This window comes from Urocitellus parryii, chromosome 4, assembly GCF_045843805.1.
Source record: "Urocitellus parryii isolate mUroPar1 chromosome 4, mUroPar1.hap1, whole genome shotgun sequence".
Taxonomy (NCBI): domain Eukaryota; kingdom Metazoa; phylum Chordata; class Mammalia; order Rodentia; family Sciuridae; genus Urocitellus; species Urocitellus parryii.
Genome location: NC_135534.1, coordinates 77863312 through 77882431, shown reverse-complemented (window position 1 = coordinate 77882431; position 19120 = coordinate 77863312). Strand labels below are relative to the sequence as shown.

At 36.5% G+C, this 19120-nt stretch overlaps 1 protein-coding gene across 3 annotated transcripts in view; it reads left to right on the top strand.

The window, feature by feature from the left end:
- Grm5 (glutamate metabotropic receptor 5) overlaps positions 1-19120 on the top strand; it is a 413823-nt gene that overhangs the window by 359248 nt on the left and 35455 nt on the right. For all 3 annotated transcript variants that reach the window (XM_077797673.1, XM_077797672.1, XM_077797671.1), the window contains exon 7: positions 6790-7729. In XM_077797673.1, coding sequence (XP_077653799.1) covers positions 6790-7729 — 940 coding nt within the window. The remainder of the gene's footprint in view (positions 1-6789; positions 7730-19120) is intronic.

Here is a 19120-nt window from a genome sequence, read left to right as displayed (position 1 = left end):
ATGGAATTTCTTAGAAGAAAGCTTGGATTTATGTTAGAATAACAACTATCAAATGCATTTGCCATCATTAGCCATGCCCATGGTAGACGTGACTAATCAATCGGGATTCTATTTCCTACTAAGTAGCCTGAGAACCCCTTTCAGAGGACCAGTTGATGATAATTCCTCCATGGAGTAGCAAAAAAGCATAAATAAGTAAATAAATAACCTTGAGGTTTCAATCTTAGTCCCAGCAAGTAAATGCATCTTATTAAAGCTCATATTGTTCCTCTCTGCAAAATAAAAATAATTGCACTTATTTATTTACTATGAAGAAGACATAAAGTTTCTGGTGCATCACCTGGCATGTAGGAGGCACTCAGGAAATGTTAGTTTTTTTCCTTTTGTTCACACTAACATTAATGGTACAAAAGCAGTGTCTAAATGAGTTACTGATGAATCTTGTCTAACATTTTGGAAAGAGGCTGAATTTTAATTTCATGGAATGATCATGGCATGTTTTATTTCAAGCTAAGGTAACAGTAAAAATCACTTCACTCTAGAATGTTCTTTTTATGCAGAGGACTTAGGGAGTTTGTTGTTGTAAACAGTAAAATACAAACTGGGCATGATGGTGCATGGCTGTATTCCCAAGGGCTCAGGAGGCTGAGGCAGGAAGATTGCAAGTTCAAAGCAACCTCAGCAATGTAGTGAGACCCTGTCTAAAAATGAAAATAAAAACAGCTGGGGATGGGGAGGCTGAGGGAGTAGGATCCCAAATTCAAAGCCATCCTCAGCAAAAGTGAGGCACTAAGCAACTCAGTGAGACCCTGTCTCTAAGTAAAATATAAAATAGGGCTGGGGATGTGGCTCAGTGGTCAAGTGCCCCTGAGTTCAATCCCTGGGTTTAACCCCCAATACCAAAAAAAAAAAAAAAGAATGTTGAAATTAACAGCTTTCTTAGAAGAAATTAATCTGAATTTTATAATTAAATAGCACTTGCTAAAAAGTGATTTCTCTTTATTGTCTCTCTCTTTCCTCACAGAAGAAATGAATTACCCATATAGAATGAATTACTCAAAATGAGATTAATCAATCATGAAGCATCTATTAAATGATTACTCAGTATAAGGAATCTTTAATGTTAAACATATCACAACTCTACATAGAAGTAAGCCTTTGAACTGCTTGCCTAGTTTTGCCCTTTCTTGGTACCAGAATCTTGACTCTGAAATTCAAATATGGTGTGCTGAGTTTAGAATTCTGTCTGTAGCGATACATAATAGTTTATAACTTGAGGCTTCTTAAAAGAAGCAAAAAAAATTGTTGCAAATGACTTGAGTTTGTTCACCAGAATGAGAATTATATACTTGATTATATAGGAAATATATTAATTTGTGAATTGCTGTACCAATCATATAAGTGATTCTCATTACTGAGGAACCATAGAGAAAAACTGTGGCTAAGTAAGGAAGACAGACCTTACCAGTGTAACCAAGCAGACCTCCCTACACATACACAAAATAGATTATAGTGAGTGCTGCAGTAAAGAATAAAGCCCACAAATATCTATCTATCTATCTATCTATCTATCTATCTATCTATCATCTATCTATCATCTCTCACATACACACATGCCACTTCCAATACCTCTCAACTGTGGAAATGATGAAAAATTATAGCTGAAGCTCAATAAATAGAAAATATGAAAAGATTGGGGATGTGTTTAATTCAGAAAGAATTAAGTCTGCACATTCCTGAAATCCAAGCACAACATCCTAGAGATCCAGATCCAGAGAGGTAAAGAAAGGAGGAAAGGCAGACAAATGGTTACTGGTAGAGCAGTTTGAAAGCAAGCATGCTGTTTCTAAGTCACCAGTCCTGTGCTTTGGGCAGTTCCACTGCTCGTGTATTGGGGTAGTCTCCATAGTCCCTTATCAGTTGTACCCCTGAAATGGTCTGATCAGCATCTGAGAACACATACATCTTATTCTCAGAGATTCTCAGCAGCAACTTCCTTTACCCCAAAATACATAGATGTTACAGAGCTTGTAAAAGAGTTCCTGCTCAGCCTGACTTGTAGAATGTCAGGCATCTGTCCTTCATTCCCTCTGCCTGAACAGACACTTAGAACAGGATTTGAAAATGCAGCATCTCAGAACTATTGACTAGAGAAATATTCATTGTGTAGGACTAATACCAAAACACTAAGCATGAGTACCAGCTGTAAGTGAGCAGTCACATTGTTTTCAGGGGTTCAGAAAATCAGTGAGTTGTCTATTCTGTTATTAGAGGTATGGGGAACAGATTGGTGGAATCATGTGATGAATACGGACAGTAGTTTTGGCAGCCCACGTTCCCCCAAATATAAAATAAGCATTTATATATGTGATGTCACTCACATCACACTATGAAATGATGGATAATTCTAAAGAACCATAAAATTATGAATCAAGCATGAAAGGGAGAGAAAGTGAGATATGAACATCTACTTAAATGAATGCTATCAGAATGAAGGATTTGGCTTTCTAGTCTGTGGTTCAAATACATTTCTAGAAAAGAATGTCAATGCATATCTTCTGATGATCACAAAATATTTGTTAGATGAAACTTCATTACCATGTTCAAGATTATTTAGCATAAACTACAATAACATATGCTATATTAATTAAATACATAAGAAAACTATAAAATGTATACAATTAAGATTCCTAGCCTCTAAATATACTTCTAGAAATTTACCATTATACCAAGAATAAAGCAAGGGATTAAAAAAAACTATTAATGAAAAATGTCCAGTAATTAGAAGAAAATAAAGAAGAAACTGAAAAAGAATAACTAGGTATTCAGATGTTTGCTGACCAGTGCTATAGAAAGTGGGATATAAATGGCATTTAAATTTGTATCATAATAAATCATCATTATCTCAAGATTCTGAGCTTTGGTACAACATGTTCCAACTTAGGAGAAACACTACTCCTCATTCAAAACAAATAGATATCAGAGTTGAGAGGAAAACATAATGATATACTCCTTGGGAAGATATTGGTAAAGCTAACAATTGATGCTTCATACATGATATTTGGGTGAGGATAAAGAAAAGAAAAACTGAAACTTCATTGTTAAAGTTAACCTATTAAACGATCTGTTTTTGTTTGTTTGTTTATTTGTTTTTGGTACTAAGGATTAAACATGGATACTTAACCACTGAGTCACATCCCCAACTTATTTATTTATTTATTTATGGTTTTGAAACAGGGTCTTGCTTGTTAACTTGCTCCGGGTCTCACTAAATTGCAGAGGTTGGCTTTGAACTTGTGATCTTCCTGCCTCGACCTTCTGAGCCTCTGGGATTATCGGCATGTGCCACCAAGCCTGGCCATGTCTTCTATTTCTATGTTTAAACAGATGGTTCCTAAAGCTATAACTTCTACCCTAATGTCTTACCTAAGCCTCTGTTTCCATATGCTCACTTGGTCATAGACACTTCAAACATAACAAATCCAAACCAGAGCAATTTTCTTTCTGTGGTCCTCATCTTAATTAATAACATTACCATCAACTCAGTTTGAAACCATTCTCCTTGAATCTCCTGTGTACTTTATAATTTCTTTCAATCCTGCTTCTGAAATTTCTTTACAGTTAATTTCCCCAGAACAGTGACTAAGTTTCCATCTTAATCATCTTTGACTGCCTTGTTGTGATAGCTTTCAGAATAGGCTTTCTTCAGTCTCTTGCTGCCACTGTGGACTCCTGTATTTCCATCACTGCTATTAGTCTTAACTCATGAAAAGCCTTAAGTGAGGCCAGGTTTACCACCTCTCAAAGGTAGCCCATAATACATTCACATACTGAATGAGGTCAATTTAATAATCTCTAAGATTGAGTTGCCAATCAAGGACTCAGGACTACCTCTACTGACACTGAGGTTGCTTATTCAAAAGACGATTCCTTTGCCCCACCACAAAATACTGACTCAGAATCTCCTGAGTTTAGACCCCAGAATTTTATTTTTGTGATCTCCTGCAAGTGTATGTGATACATATCTATTTTTTGGAAACTCTAAGATATCATTCAATTATAAGATTCAGTGATTATAGCATACTAGTAAGAGTCTAATTTGCTATTCACAGGGAATAATTATAAAAAGTATTTTGTGCAATAGCAGTTTAGCTTTGTGAAAACCAAACATAAATCTTTCTCAGTGTTTTGCATTAAATGAAAAAAATTCATTTGAATGAATAAATTCTGGTAAACTTGTGAAAATAATAGCATCACATTAGAAGCATGTCTCATGCATATTTTTCCCAACACATACATCTAATGAGCTTTCTTTAGTTTCACACGTAATGTTAATTGGTTGCACGTGAAGAGTTCAAGAATATATCTGACATAAAAATATCCTGTACAAAACATTTAGAAATTGAGATGCTAATTGTATTTAGATGTAAGCAATTAAAATTTAGCAGAACAAAGGGGAAAAAGTAAAGTCCTTAAAGTAAATATTGATGTTTTTTAGTAGATTATTTTAGCTAATGAAAGTATTCCTGCCTCACACCACTTCTACCCATGATGTTTCCTATACCAGTAAATTCTTGTGGATATTAGTAGTTTATGACTTACCAGTGGAAACAAGTCTCTACATAATTAACTGCAGTAGATAATAAATTTGATTGTCAAATAATGCTATAAATAATCTTTTGTACAAGAATAAAGAATGATTAATTTTTCTCTTTATAAAATATTTTCTATAAGGAACAAATTTTTAAATATAAAACTAAGCTCTATAGCCTACTAAGGCATCAGAGACTGTATTTTAGCATATAAGCATCACATATGGACATGGATATCTTAAAATACAGATACTGATATATTCATTAGCAGTAACATATGCATTTATTTATAATTAATTATGTTATACTTAATAATTTTCTTGTGTTTTGTCTGGGATATCCTCAAAATTTTAAAAGCTAAGAGAACTTTGTTTCAATACTAAATGCACACTTAATTAGAATAAGAATACATTTTTCTTTAGGACCAATTTTTCAAAATGTGTTGAGGAGCTCAAGCTAACTCACAACTCTTATTGAATCCTTAATGAATTTAACCATAATACTTAACTATAATACCAATGCTATTATCTGGAACATGAGGTCTTGAGGTAGGAGACCAAAGGGACGGAAATAATAGGAAGAAGAAAAAAACATTTCCTTTATTTCCTTTCTGCAACAGAGCTGCCCACGGGCATATTTTGGAAGAATCACATTCTTCTTGATCATCAGTAGGTGGTGTTGTCTTCCCTAACTCCCAGTTACATTGATATTCGAAGACATGGCAATACCCCAATCAGGGGAAATGGCAAGGTGATAGGAAAACCCTACTTTATATCAATTAATATTTTGTTTGGCTGCATATATATCACAAAATAAGTGAAGTAGCTTTAGGCAAAGGAGATATGCACATACATAATCCAGAGCTAATAACCGGTTTCATGGTTATCAGGAATTTGCCCCCCCCCCGGAGTTTCTCTTTCAAACCCAGAAAATATTTTTTTATCCTTAACATTACTTCAAAGAGTAAGGTAATTGCTGGAGGTCCAGACATAGCCTTTATGTTCTAGGAAGAAGATGAAAGAAACAAGAAAATGTGAAGTGTGTCCTCTCCAAGATGAATCATTTTCCTTTAAGGAATCCTCTCTTTACAACTTATTTGCTAAAACCTATACATCTGCCACATTTGACAGCAATGGTTGCTGGAAAACATTGTATTTGAGTTGCATCTTTTATCATCCAAAATAAAATTGTGTATCTGTTGCTGTGGGAAAAGGGAAAAATGGATCCTTACAGTCAATTAGTAATCTCTGCCATATTCCCTCAATGTTCATGGTCCTGGTTTCTTGCCTCCTTTTCTACTCAATGAAGCTATTATCTCAATTCAATTAAAAAAAAAAACCTTTATATTATGGTAATAATTGTCCTAGAGCAATGGTTCTCAACTGACATAAAAATAGGGTTAGTGATGCACACTAACAGCTCTTGGAGTGTATTTCAAAAATTACAATGCCCAGGCAATTCCCAACCCAATTAAGTCAGAAACTTCAGCAATGAAACAGACCTCAGTATTTTTTTTTTTAAATCTCTAGGTGATTCCTGAATGCATCCAGGTTTGAGAACCACTGTCCTAAAGAAATTTTAAAAGATGACAGATAACCCAAATGATGCCATATTCTATCATATTTTTCTTCTACATAATGAAGTAATATAAAAAAACTGCATGCCTTGAGTACACAAAAAGGTTTGTGAGTGGAGACAATTCTCATGGTTGTGAGTTGTTTACCTTTCTGTTCTAGAGTTTTCTGTTCTGGAGAGTCAATTGTCAGTCTCTAAACTGATAAACTAAGTCATTCTGTATCAATGCAACCCTCCCTCGGGTCATATTATTCTCAGCAAGGATGTTGCAAGTGAGAAAAAAAAGAGGTCGAAATATTCATCTGTTCATTCAAAAAAATACTATTCAGGTACCTACTCTCTGTTGGACACTGCTAAAAGGGTCTCGAATATTTGTATGAGGGCAAGGAATATGTTTATCATTATTTTGTTTCACAACCTAGAACAGTTCTTAACACCCAGTATGTAGTCAATAATAGAAAGATTTTCTGATTGAATTTTTAAATGAATTTAAAAACACTGAAGTTAGAAAGGTAGATGAGAGATACACTGAAATATTCATTAGCAGCTGCTTTTACCTTAAGGATTTGCAAACCAAGTAAAATTCTCTCCCTTTTTTCAACATGTGTCTGTGTCTCTGCAGGTTGTGATTTGATCCCAGTACAGTATCTTCGGTGGGGTGACCCTGAGCCCATTGCAGCTGTGGTGTTTGCCTGCCTCGGCCTGCTGGCCACCCTGTTTGTTACTGTAGTCTTCATCATTTATCGTGATACTCCAGTAGTCAAGTCCTCCAGCAGGGAACTCTGCTACATTATTCTTGCTGGTATCTGCCTGGGCTATTTATGTACCTTCTGCCTCATTGCGAAGCCCAAACAGATTTATTGCTATCTTCAGAGAATTGGCATTGGTCTGTCTCCAGCCATGAGCTACTCAGCCCTAGTAACCAAGACCAACCGCATCGCGAGGATCCTGGCTGGCAGCAAGAAGAAGATCTGTACCAAAAAGCCCAGATTCATGAGTGCCTGTGCCCAGCTGGTGATTGCTTTCATTCTCATATGTATCCAGTTGGGCATTATTGTGGCCCTTTTTATAATGGAGCCTCCTGATATAATGCATGACTATCCAAGCATTCGAGAAGTCTATCTGATTTGTAACACCACCAACCTGGGAGTTGTCACTCCTCTTGGATACAATGGATTGTTGATTCTGAGCTGTACCTTCTATGCATTCAAGACCAGGAATGTTCCGGCTAACTTCAACGAGGCCAAGTATATCGCCTTCACAATGTACACCACCTGCATTATATGGCTGGCCTTTGTGCCAATCTACTTTGGCAGCAACTACAAAATCATCACCATGTGTTTCTCAGTTAGCCTCAGTGCCACAGTGGCTCTAGGCTGCATGTTTGTGCCGAAGGTGTATATCATTCTGGCCAAACCGGAGAGAAACGTGCGCAGCGCCTTCACCACGTCTACCGTGGTGCGCATGCACGTAGGGGATGGCAAGTCGTCCTCCGCAGCCAGCAGATCCAGCAGCCTAGTCAACCTGTGGAAGAGGAGGGGCTCCTCTGGGGAAACCCTAAGGTAAAATGTGTGGGGGCATAGTGGGGTGCGCTGCTACACCAGAAGCAGGGGCATTTGCCATCTTAATATGGAGACACCCGAGTGAATGAAGCAATGGGGGGAAGAGTGCCTTAAGGCTTGGGACCTATTCTTTGAATGTTTTTTGTGAGGTTAATAAAATGCAAGTCCACTTATTTGGGCCAAAGATAAAACATATGGAAGTTGAGATTGCAGATAAAGCAAAAAGGTATAGCCAAAGCAGAGTGAGTTCAGGGAAAGCGGAGTAAAATCACTGGGCCAAGACAAAGATCTCCAGGTCCTGAGGGCACAAAGATATATTAAGAACTAAATTTTAGCTCACAAGACTAGAGAAGATTATTGTGAATAAATATTATCCTAAGAGCAAAGTGCCAAGAGTCTTATGCATCTGACAGCACTTGAATGTGCCTGAACCTTTATTGAAACTGAGAGGAGCTCTCAACTGCTCATCACATAAAGACTTGAAGATGTAATTACATTTTAGTTTATAATAGGTAAGTTGCACTCTTTGAAAAATGTCTGAATAGCTGAAAATAGCAAAAATAACCAAATAACTTTGCATGTAACTCTTTTAACTCATCAATTTCCCAATTCTCTTTTACCTGTTGTCCCATCACACCCTAAGTTCACTATCATGAACAGCAGCTATTAGGTGATTTCTGTCTGAAAGCAATCTAGATGCAATAGCCAATAAATAATTTCCACACTGTTAGGGTCTTTCTTATGTTATAACTGACCCGACACTTTAAATAACATTGAGATCATATTATCAGTGGCTTGAGAAAAATTTCAAGGTATTAAAAAGGCTACATAGATTGTTGACAAGGAACTTCTTATTCCACAGATCCATAGATTGGGAATAAAGATTTCCTCTATTTAAGAAGCACCACATCAAAAAAGCTAGTCAGGGCATCAGTCCCAAAAAATCTACTAGGGATTTAACAGTATTTCTAAAAGCTGGATAAATATAACAGAAGATAAATATCTTTTGAATGGAAGATAGATCTCTAAACAATATTGCTTGAACTAGTCTCCTATACCATCATTTTTCCTGCATGAAAATCCTACTTTTCAGTTGCCCTACTTTTTCAAAGCATGAATTATGTGATGGTAAAGATACTGCCTCCATCAAGTTTTGGAAACGATTCACAGGATACTTGAAGAAGTTTATCCATGAGGCCCAGTTATTTGTATTATAAACTTTTACCCATACCTCATTCCATTCCTTCCTCTTTCTGCTTCTCATCTCTTTCCTTGCACATTGTGCAAGATATCCATCAAATCATAAATTGTATCTTTCCTTTCTTCAATAAATCCCAGCAATGCTGTGGTTTGTACACAGAAGACCTTCCATATACCTCACCTTCCAGCACATTTTCTATCCATCTTCCTGACTCCTCTATGAAACATTCTTTTCCTAAACTTCTGCAGGATCAGCTTTTCATTTTTGGCCAAGAAAATTTTTTACAAAACTTTTATTTTATCACCCTTTATTCAAACAAAATCTTCCAGAGAAGTCTAGGAGATATCGAAAACAGACAATTTGGCATAGGGAGGAATTGTGAGTCTCTTTCTCAGCACTCCCAAGAACTCATCAGGGAAGGCTCCTTAGAGAGACAGCCTGAAGTAATGGCAAACAACACTGGTTGTGTAACGTGTTGTCCTTAGTTTGAACACTGGCAATGGCATTTCCTCTCTCTGCACCTTAATTTTTTCATCTGATAAATTGGGATCACTGACTTCAGAGGACTATAAAGAATGAAGGAGATAAATGTCTGTAAAGATTTGACACTAATAGATAACTTTACTCAAGGTAGCAGAATGCTATGCTAGAAAGCACTGGACTTGTATCCTGGCAAACTCAACTACCATCAGTGTTATCTTAGGCAACTTCACATAACCTCTCTCTCTGTTTCAATCCTCACCTCTGTTAAAGGAGGATCATGAAATACATACTTTGTAGAGTGTTTGTGAGGACTAAAACTAAAACATGTAATATCTGCCACATAGTAATTCTTAAGTATGTTATTTTAACTTGACAGTTGACAGTTGTCAGCATTCCTTCATACCTGAAAGTCACGGTGTCAGAAATGTAAGCAAGATGATATTAATAATTAAAAGACCCTCATAAAGGCAATACATATCTGTAGAGGCTTTGCCTATTCAGTCTGAATTTCTCACGGCATCTCCATCTTTGCAAGGTCTATTCCTTGCCAAAATGCCTAGCACACTTGTGTTTCAGCTTAAGCAGTGTTAGCTCCTTGGAAGTGGGATCTTGTCCACAGTACTCATCACTGTGTCCTCAATGCCTACCTATACCTAGAAGGGTGCATCATACATAGAAGATACTCAATAATGATTCGTTGGTATGTTTGATGAATGAATGAATTTCAGAAAGGGTTATATAATAGGTATTTTTTATTTTGCTTGTCTCTAAGTGTGCATACTACTCCTCAGTGATTCTATTAACTTTTATTAGGTTAAGTCTGCACTGTACTGTATTGCAATATCCCTCATGTTTTTGTAGTCATTAGTCTCTGCTCAAGAATTGGGTCACTGATCATGTTAGATATCATATTCCCCTAGTAACACTTGATCAATATTTTCAACTATTTTGTTTCTATGTTGGTAAACAAAAGCACAAACAAAAAACAAGAGATTTTACTGATAGTGCTAATAGAAACAAAATTTTTGAGGATTTTGTGACAATGTTTCACCTTGCCCTGTAGTTCCTGATGATCAGATATTGTAATCAGTACATTTGGGTATTAAAATCTCAAAAAGGGCAAGGAGGGACTTTTGATAGTTTATGGGTTTTCTTTTTTATGATCTTGAATAAACCTCAGCCCATCTACATGATTATAACTGAGAGACATTACAATCTAATTATGTAGAGATTTTTTTTGGCCATTAATTAAGATATGTAGGCTGGAACCTGCTATTGATATGGAGAAGAGATAGGGCAGAGAAAGAGATCATCCTCTTGCATCACATACATTCCTGTTACTCTCTTAAGCTGCAGTCCTCAGAGAGAGATGAAACTAAACATCCTTTCCTCTATGGTTTCCATCAGCCCCTAATCTAATATTTCTTTTCTATGACACAAAATCAGTATGTTCAAAGTGCTAATCTAGCATTTATCACATTGTAGGATACCACTAGTTATGCTAGAATTTTACCTCCCCTTCAAATTTGCAATTGCACATAGGTCTGTGTGTATCACATTATCTGTCGCACTGGAGCTTAAATAATGGGGAATAAATGAATGTGAGTGTTAGTAATAACTGCACATCATTCCTGTTTTGAGCATTAAAAGAGGTAGTATGCACTAAGTGCTTAGTACCACCACATAAAAATTACTTAATATATTATAGCTAAACCTTTAAAATCAGATTTGACTGTGAGGAAGAGAAAACCTATTTTAAGAGGCTATTGAATCTATTTTAAGAAAACCTATTTTAAGATATTATTTGTTTGAGTTTCATATTCTTTATGGTACAAGAAGCATGGAGGCCCAGCATGTGATGTTGGCTTAGAGATGTCAGTGCCAGCACCTCTGCCATTCTCTTGGCCGACGGCTGCAATATAGCTGTCATGACTATGAAATGCATCCTTTTTATTAGGAGGAGTGCATATCTTTTCAAGTCTTATAAGAATTGCCCTTGTATCTCATTGTTTGAGAGTGTGTTAAAGAGCTGCAATAGGACCACAGGAAAGTGTGCACTTAGCCTTGTCAGCCTCTTCAATGGAAACCACATGGGAAAAGGGATGACATTACTCACTGGAGAAGCCAATGAATTATGTCTGCCACAGAAACTGGTAGTACCTACTAGTAATAGTGGCCATAGTAATAAAAGTCAGGAATACAGGAAAGAAAAGGAAGTAAAGAAGTAACACAAAGACTATTAAGAAAAAGTAAAAATTAGAATAGTCTCCCAAAGTAGTTTATTATCCACTGACCATATTCTGCCACCTTGAAAAATATTTATTACCCTAACATTTATAATTATCACAAACTATTTCAAGAGGAAGCATCATCCTTCTCATTTTTCAGATGAGGAATTTGAGGTCCAGCATAGATCAACCTGCCTGTCATCTCATGATTGGTAGGTGATGGAGCAGTTTTTAACTCAAGTCTTAGCATATGGTCACTAAAGTTGAACATTTCCCACAATATATTCTTTAGAAAATATCTCACAGATTACTCCATGAAACAGAATAGTTTGTGAAATCATCTGGATAAAAAACACAATTATTTTATTAGATAGGAAGACTGAAGAGTTTTACAGATCAGAAACCACTAATTTATTAACAATCTCCAATCATTTTCTACACTTATTGTACATAGGACCATGTTTTTCATAATGTTATTATGAAGAATTGATGCTCCTAGGGGCTCTGTTTGAAAAACATCATCACACCTAAGAAGATGACATGTTTATGGTGCCTTGAAGAGTAGTTCATATTTACTGAGTCAGTAGCTGGAGGAACCAATATCTATCTCTGGTCATGGGGACAGAATCACTTTGAGATCTCTGAGAGCCTAAGGAAATAACAGAGCTAATTCTAACAGATCTAGCAGTTTTTGTGAGGTTAAATGGGCTCACCCTAGAGCACACAGAAAAGTGCCCAGAGTCAGTCATTTGGTTCACTGAAATAGCAAAGAGAGATTTTTATTTAAATAGGAATGAGTCACTATAGATTTTTTATACACAAGCATGCTATTTATGCCATCAATGTATAGAGGTCCCTGTGATTAACATTCTGGTTCTAGTCACTAATTTCCAGCATGACATGGAGCAGCATCAAATCATTGTCAAGCAGATAATGCCAGGCTTCTGTTTAAGGCATTCACTTCAGAGGCAAATTGACAAATGAACACAAAGCCTTTTCTGACCTAAACAAAGCATTTAATCTGATGAGTCCAAAGTTCTGGTTCTACAAGATGCAGAATTTCCAGCGACATGGGGCTGGAGCTTTAAAATATAGTGGGCCTTTTATGACTAAATTAATGACAGAGGCCTAAAGCTCTAAATAACAAATTTTCTCAAAAGGTGAAACCCTCTCTTGGAATTCTAGTCAGGTGTAAGAATCATTAGTGTTGTTGCCTCCACTTTAACTTAATTTTAGAAACTATCATTTGCCACTTTTGTTTTAATTAAGTAATTAACTTTGCTTTAATTAACATTGTCATGAGGGCTCACTTAGGCTGTCTACTGAAGCAACTGCTAGCCTTTCCATATCCAGTGACCAAATTACAATATGCCTGGGAAATTGGGTCTCGTGTGTGAATTTCAGTATGCCTCAACCATTATCAGAGCTTTAATGATTTCAATCTCTTAGATTTCATTAAAAGGTTATTAGTCTTCATAAAGTGATATTTGTGCTGTTTCTTTCTCCAGAATCCTTGGCCTCTTCCTTCTGTTTTTCTAGATCCTATTTATCTTCCAAAGCCAAGAGTCCTCAATGAAACCCAATCAGATTAATTAATTTTGCAGTGTTTAACTCATCCAGCCTCTAAGAGCATTTATTGGGTATGGTATACATTCAGCACACATTCCTTGTATCTTCTTTATATATTATTTATTCATAGAAATTTGCTGAGAGATGAGCATTTCTGGGCACTCTTCTAGGCCTTAGAGATGTAGGTATTGTTTCAAAATTTTACATATATATATATATATATATATATATATATATACACACATATACATATATATATATATATATATATAGTATTTTTACAACTGTCTAATGCTGTTGTAAATGTGTTTATGTCTCCCTTATTTGCCTAACACCAGTGCTCAATGATAGCACATATAGTAGGACATATAGCTTTCAAATCTATTGAGCCACAGCTCACAAGATTCACACAACCATCACAATGAAGAATAACTTTGTTGATTTGATTGGCCATATTTTATCTGATAATACTTTGTTATAAAAATATAAGATTCTTTTTGCCTAACTCCAGACTTTTTAAATCAAGCTTCCATTGAGTGTCTGCTCTATGTCAATCACTTTTCCCATCCTGGGGACAAAGATAAATGAACAACAGCTTTTGAGGCACTTTCAGCCTCTCAAAGAAAACTGAATTGGAAACAGGTAAGTTAAATAAAGTGATATTGTTCTATGACAGGAGTCTATGGGGGAAATAGAGGGACCCAAATGTAGAAGTAGTAAATTCTGTCAGGAATTAAAAATAAGCTATAAAAGATTCAGTTCAAACAAGAAAAACTCTCTAAACATTTGATTCCCTATCAGCCTCTCCACTGAATAGGATAGAGCAAAGCCTAACTCTACTCCCTCTTAAGAAACACCCTTATGATCTGATTTACCACCAACCAGCCTTGCTTCTGACCACTTCCTGCATGACTTTCCATTGACTCCCGCCCTCAGTTTTGTTTTCAGGCCTTGTGTTAGCTTTTCATCACTGGCACAAATACCTGAGGAAAATAGCTTAGAGAAAGACTTATTTGGGCTCATGGTTTCATAGGTCTCAGTCCATGATTGGCTATCTCTGGGTCCAAGGCGGAACATCATGGCAAAAGGTTATGGCACAAGAAATCTGCTCAGCTCATGGCAAAGAGAGAGGAAGAAGAAGGGGCCAGGGACAAGAAATTCCCCAACACGTGCTCTCAAGGACCCAGTCCTTCAACAAGGCTCTGCCTCCCACAGTCTCCACCACCTCTCTGTAATCCATTCAGCCATGAATGGATTAATCCACTGATAATCTGCCTCATGATACAATCATTGCCCAGTAGCCAAACTTCTGGATGTTGTTGCCTAGGGGACCAAAACATGAACCTCTGGGGATGCTTCAGATATAAATTATATGGCCTCTGGCAGGAAAACCACATTGATATGAAATTCGCTCTTCCCTTCCTTATTCCAACTCAAACTTGATCAACTCATCCTCATCTTAAATAACACTTCTGTTGAAAAACCCGTCCTGACCTCTGTGACTGCTTTAGGTTCCCCATCTTATGATTGAGATGAAACAGGTGCTTCTTGTTATAGAGTATGCTTTACCCAATGTTATAAGACTCCTGGACATATGCCCATATGCATACACACACATGCAAATACTCACACACTCTATCATGAACTCACTAAGAACGAAGAGCATGTCTTACTCATTTTCTGTGTCATTGGCCATGCAGCACATAGTCAATACTCAGTGATGTTTGTTAAGTGGATGGATGGATGATAGATGGATGGATGAATAATGATGTCTGAGCTGCATTGATTTTTGCCAGTGAAAAAGGCTGAAGATAGGAAACAATATTTGGTGAGTACTTGCCATGAGGCAGGTAGTGCTCTAAAAGTATTGAAACTTGTTCCCAAACAACCTATAGAGCATGCATTATGAGTCTTTCTATTTTAAAGTTGAGGAAACTGACATGAACAGAGGCTAATTTATTTTCTCGGTGCATTCAGAGAATAAATAGATGAGGCAGAATTAGAATAAGAGAAGGCTGGCTTCCAAGCCCATGAAGTGACCCTTAAATTGTTTCCCACTTCATCCCTTAATATTTGGTAGCCTGAACTCAGGAAAACAGGGATTGAATGAGTGAAAATTGTAACTCTTCCTCAAGGAGTATGCTGGAAAACTACTCCCTGGATCTTTATTTGTTTGTCCTTTTCTGACTTAGTCATACCTTCAACTCAACCTGATTTGATTTGTGTTGGTGTCTTCTATAAAGTATATAAAAGTCTCTGAGATAAAATCTGAAAATGTAAAGCTGCTGGCATCTAGAAATTTAATGGTGACTTTGAAATACCTATACAACTTTTGTTTATAAGAATAAAATCTCATCAGTATTTACTATTTATTCACATGAATTATAAGAATTTATACTGCTTTTTTGTATAATTCTTTTTGAAGGGTGGAATGCTTAATCTCAATTGAAATCTCATAAAATAGGCCAGGTTTAGTTTACAGGTTGGTTTAGTTCACTTTAACTCAACCTGTGCTTTCAGGGCAATAATTATGTCCTGGGTACATGTGGCTTCATCTTAATTATGCAGAAATTAAATGATGAAGCACTGTGGTAAATTTTATGTATTACATAAGATAAAAGTCTTGCCCTTTGAAGAAGCTCACAGAATAGTGGGGAGACCGCCCCATACACATTATATTGTAGTGTATAAGTGATGAGGGAGATAGATGCACAGGGAAGTGAAAAGTCACTGAGGAGAGAACTGAGTCCAATTCCAAAGTTCCTGGGAGGATGTCACCTGAGTTGGATCTTAAAGAATGATTAAATGATTCAAGTGAAAACGATGGAATGGATGGACTCACTAGGGAAAATCATGAACACCAGCCCAGCAAATGGAACATGATAATGCATGTAGGGCATTAAAAGCATATAAAATATATGCCAGCAGGTAACAGGAGAAGAGGCTGCCTGAAAGGAGCAAAGGAGGCTTATCTACTGTGTCCCTAATTGCTTTAGCCTCAGGAGCCAGCTAGCTACATTCCAACCTTCCTTATTTCCTCTTGATAGCCTCTTTCATTTAGCACTCACCCACTTTAGAAATCCAGATCCCTCATACTCACAACCACTTTTCCAATACCAACTATGCCTTCCTGCTTCGTTCCCAATGAAAACATATGCGTCCTCCCCTGTTTTATCATCACGATTGTCAATGGCTTGCATCATCCTATATTCAGTAAACATTTATTAGGCAACTATTTTAGGAAAAGCTCTATGCTAAATATTGGATCCCATTGGCTCTTCATATAATGTTATTTTAAAATTTATTCTTAATCGATACATACAATTTTGTATAATATTTGACAATAGAAAGTACTGTCCTTTGTATACAAATAAGAAAAAATAATAGCAGGCACATTAGAGACAAAGCAGCTTTAGTTGGTGAACTGATGAATGATGTAACTAAAATTTTGGATTCAAACCCCCAGGTCTTCAAAGCTCTTTGCCATTCAGATATTGCCTTTCTGATGAACCCATTTTCTCAACTACATACCCCATTTTGCTGCTGCTGTTGTTAAATAAGGTCATCAAAACTGTATTTCTGCCATATTTTGATACTGATATTAATCCCAGAGAAAGGGTCCTACGGGTGACCTGTTTTGGTATCTATACCAAAAACTTTTCTTATTTGGTAAACAAGATGCAGCTTTGGCAAGATGGCATCATGAAAGTAGTGTGTACAGGGAATTCAGCCTTGCCTAAGAGACACGAATTCCATTCTTGGCTCTGCCACTTATAAGCCAGACCCCAGACAAAGCACTTGAACTCTCTGAGCCTCTAAACAGGGATAATAATATTCATCTCATGGGGTCTCTGGGAGCATGATACAGAGTATATCTCACAGTCCAGATCTAGGAGATGTCCATTTCCTTTCTCCTAATCATGGGGTCATCTCAGTTCAATTCCACCAACTACACAACTCTGGTGACATAATGGAAGAATAGGTTCCATGACTTCATTCTTTAAGAAAGTTACTGAAACGGAAATATTTGACTTTGTAAATTTGCTAGAATTACTAGTGAATCATTGCTATATCCTACAGGGACATGACCCTCAAATTTTTCATTATATTCTTAGGTGGTAGGTTTTTATAAAGTTCTGTGTAAGTGCTTTATTTTTTTCTCCCAGTAATGCTTTCTTCAGAGTTTAAAAGTGACTTGGGGGATTTTGCTGTTTTTTTTTTATTCATATTGTGGTTTTTTCCATGGATTGATATTTTTTATTTAAAAAAACATAATTTTTAACTTGGTCCAGAACATGTGGCTTCATCTTAATTATGCAGAAATTAAATGATGAAGCACTGTGGTAAATTTTATGCATTACATAATATGCAATTGTCTTTGGTGTGGCAAGTTTGTGCATTTATTGTTCACTTAGTTTTTTTTTAATTGAATAAAATATTCACAACACCTCTCATATGCACAAACTTGCTTCTTGGTCTTGCTTTCTGATATCATGACAGCATACTCCAGATAGTTAAAGCTACCAGAGAGAGCATGGCTTCCCCTCTGCTGAGTTAAAATGGCATAGCCAAAAATTCAAACAAATAAGGCATCTTCCCTATTTATTTATGTGACATTTTTAGTTTGAGAAAAAAAAAAGGAGACCATGACTTGGTGAACAAACATCAAACATCAATCAGTCACTGACCTTACTCTTCCAAAACAAGCAATAACTGAAAAGCAATGTGTGGTGAATAATTATAACAAAGCACCCAGTGAAAAAAATAATTACAGCCGGTATTTGTTAAGAGAGTCCAAATCATGGGTGGAACATTACTCCATGTGTTTGGCATATCATTATTTTTATGGACTCAAGCTCCTCGAACCACAGTTTCTAGTTCAATGTATCTAGGGTGGGACCAGAGAGTTTGCATGTTTAACAAACTCCCAAGTAAGACCGATGTTGCTGGTATAGGAATCACACTATAGGTTTCCTTTGAAAACCATGGTCTCATATATACTAAGCTCACAACAACCACATGAATCAGCTATTATTAGTATGTCTGTTTTAAAAGTGAGAAAGTCAAAGCTAAGATGGTTAAGTGATCTGTCCAAGATTACATTCCTGGTAAGGGGCACAAATAAGATTCAAACCCAAGATTGTCCGAATCTAACTGCCATATTCTTTCTATAATAGCAGGACTGATAAGCTTTCAAGAGAATATATCAAGTGGGTAATTGTTCCCTCATTCTTGTTTGCTTGATATTATGCTTTTTGCTTTGCAAACTCATTAAACTCTAGGTATTGCCTGGCTACCTGAGGGTAAATAATAACATTGCTATCAAAAGAGGCTTTTTGCTGGTTGAGTTATTAAGTATACTTTCCACTCAATTCACCAAGTAAATTCTACAGCAGACTCAAAGATGTCTCTAAAACATTCATCCAAATTCTCCCTTATAAGAAGCCCTTATAAGAAGGAGTATTAGAGTCAGAGATTTGAAAATATTCCTTTCCTGGCTTTGAAAATGAAGGAAGAGTCTAGAAGCCAAGGAATGCAGGCAGCCTCTAGAAGCTGGAAAACACAAGGAAATGAGTTGTCCCTGGAGCTTCCAGGAGGAACACAGCCCCACTGTCGTTATGACTGTAGCTCATGAAAGCCACTTCATATTCCTGATCTCCAGAACTATAAGATAATATTTTATGACTCTAAGTTTGTGGTCACTTGTTACAAAAACAATAAGCAACTGGTATATGTTTGTAAAACCTGGATCCCACGTGAATGATTCTATCTTGACTATAAAACTCACTAAAAACAGACTACTGGATCAGGTAAAGGGAGAGAATATTTTGTCTTCCTCACCCAAAATTTCTGAGTGTGTATCACAAAGGTCGCTGTCTTCATGTCACAGCTTCAACACAATTACTCTAT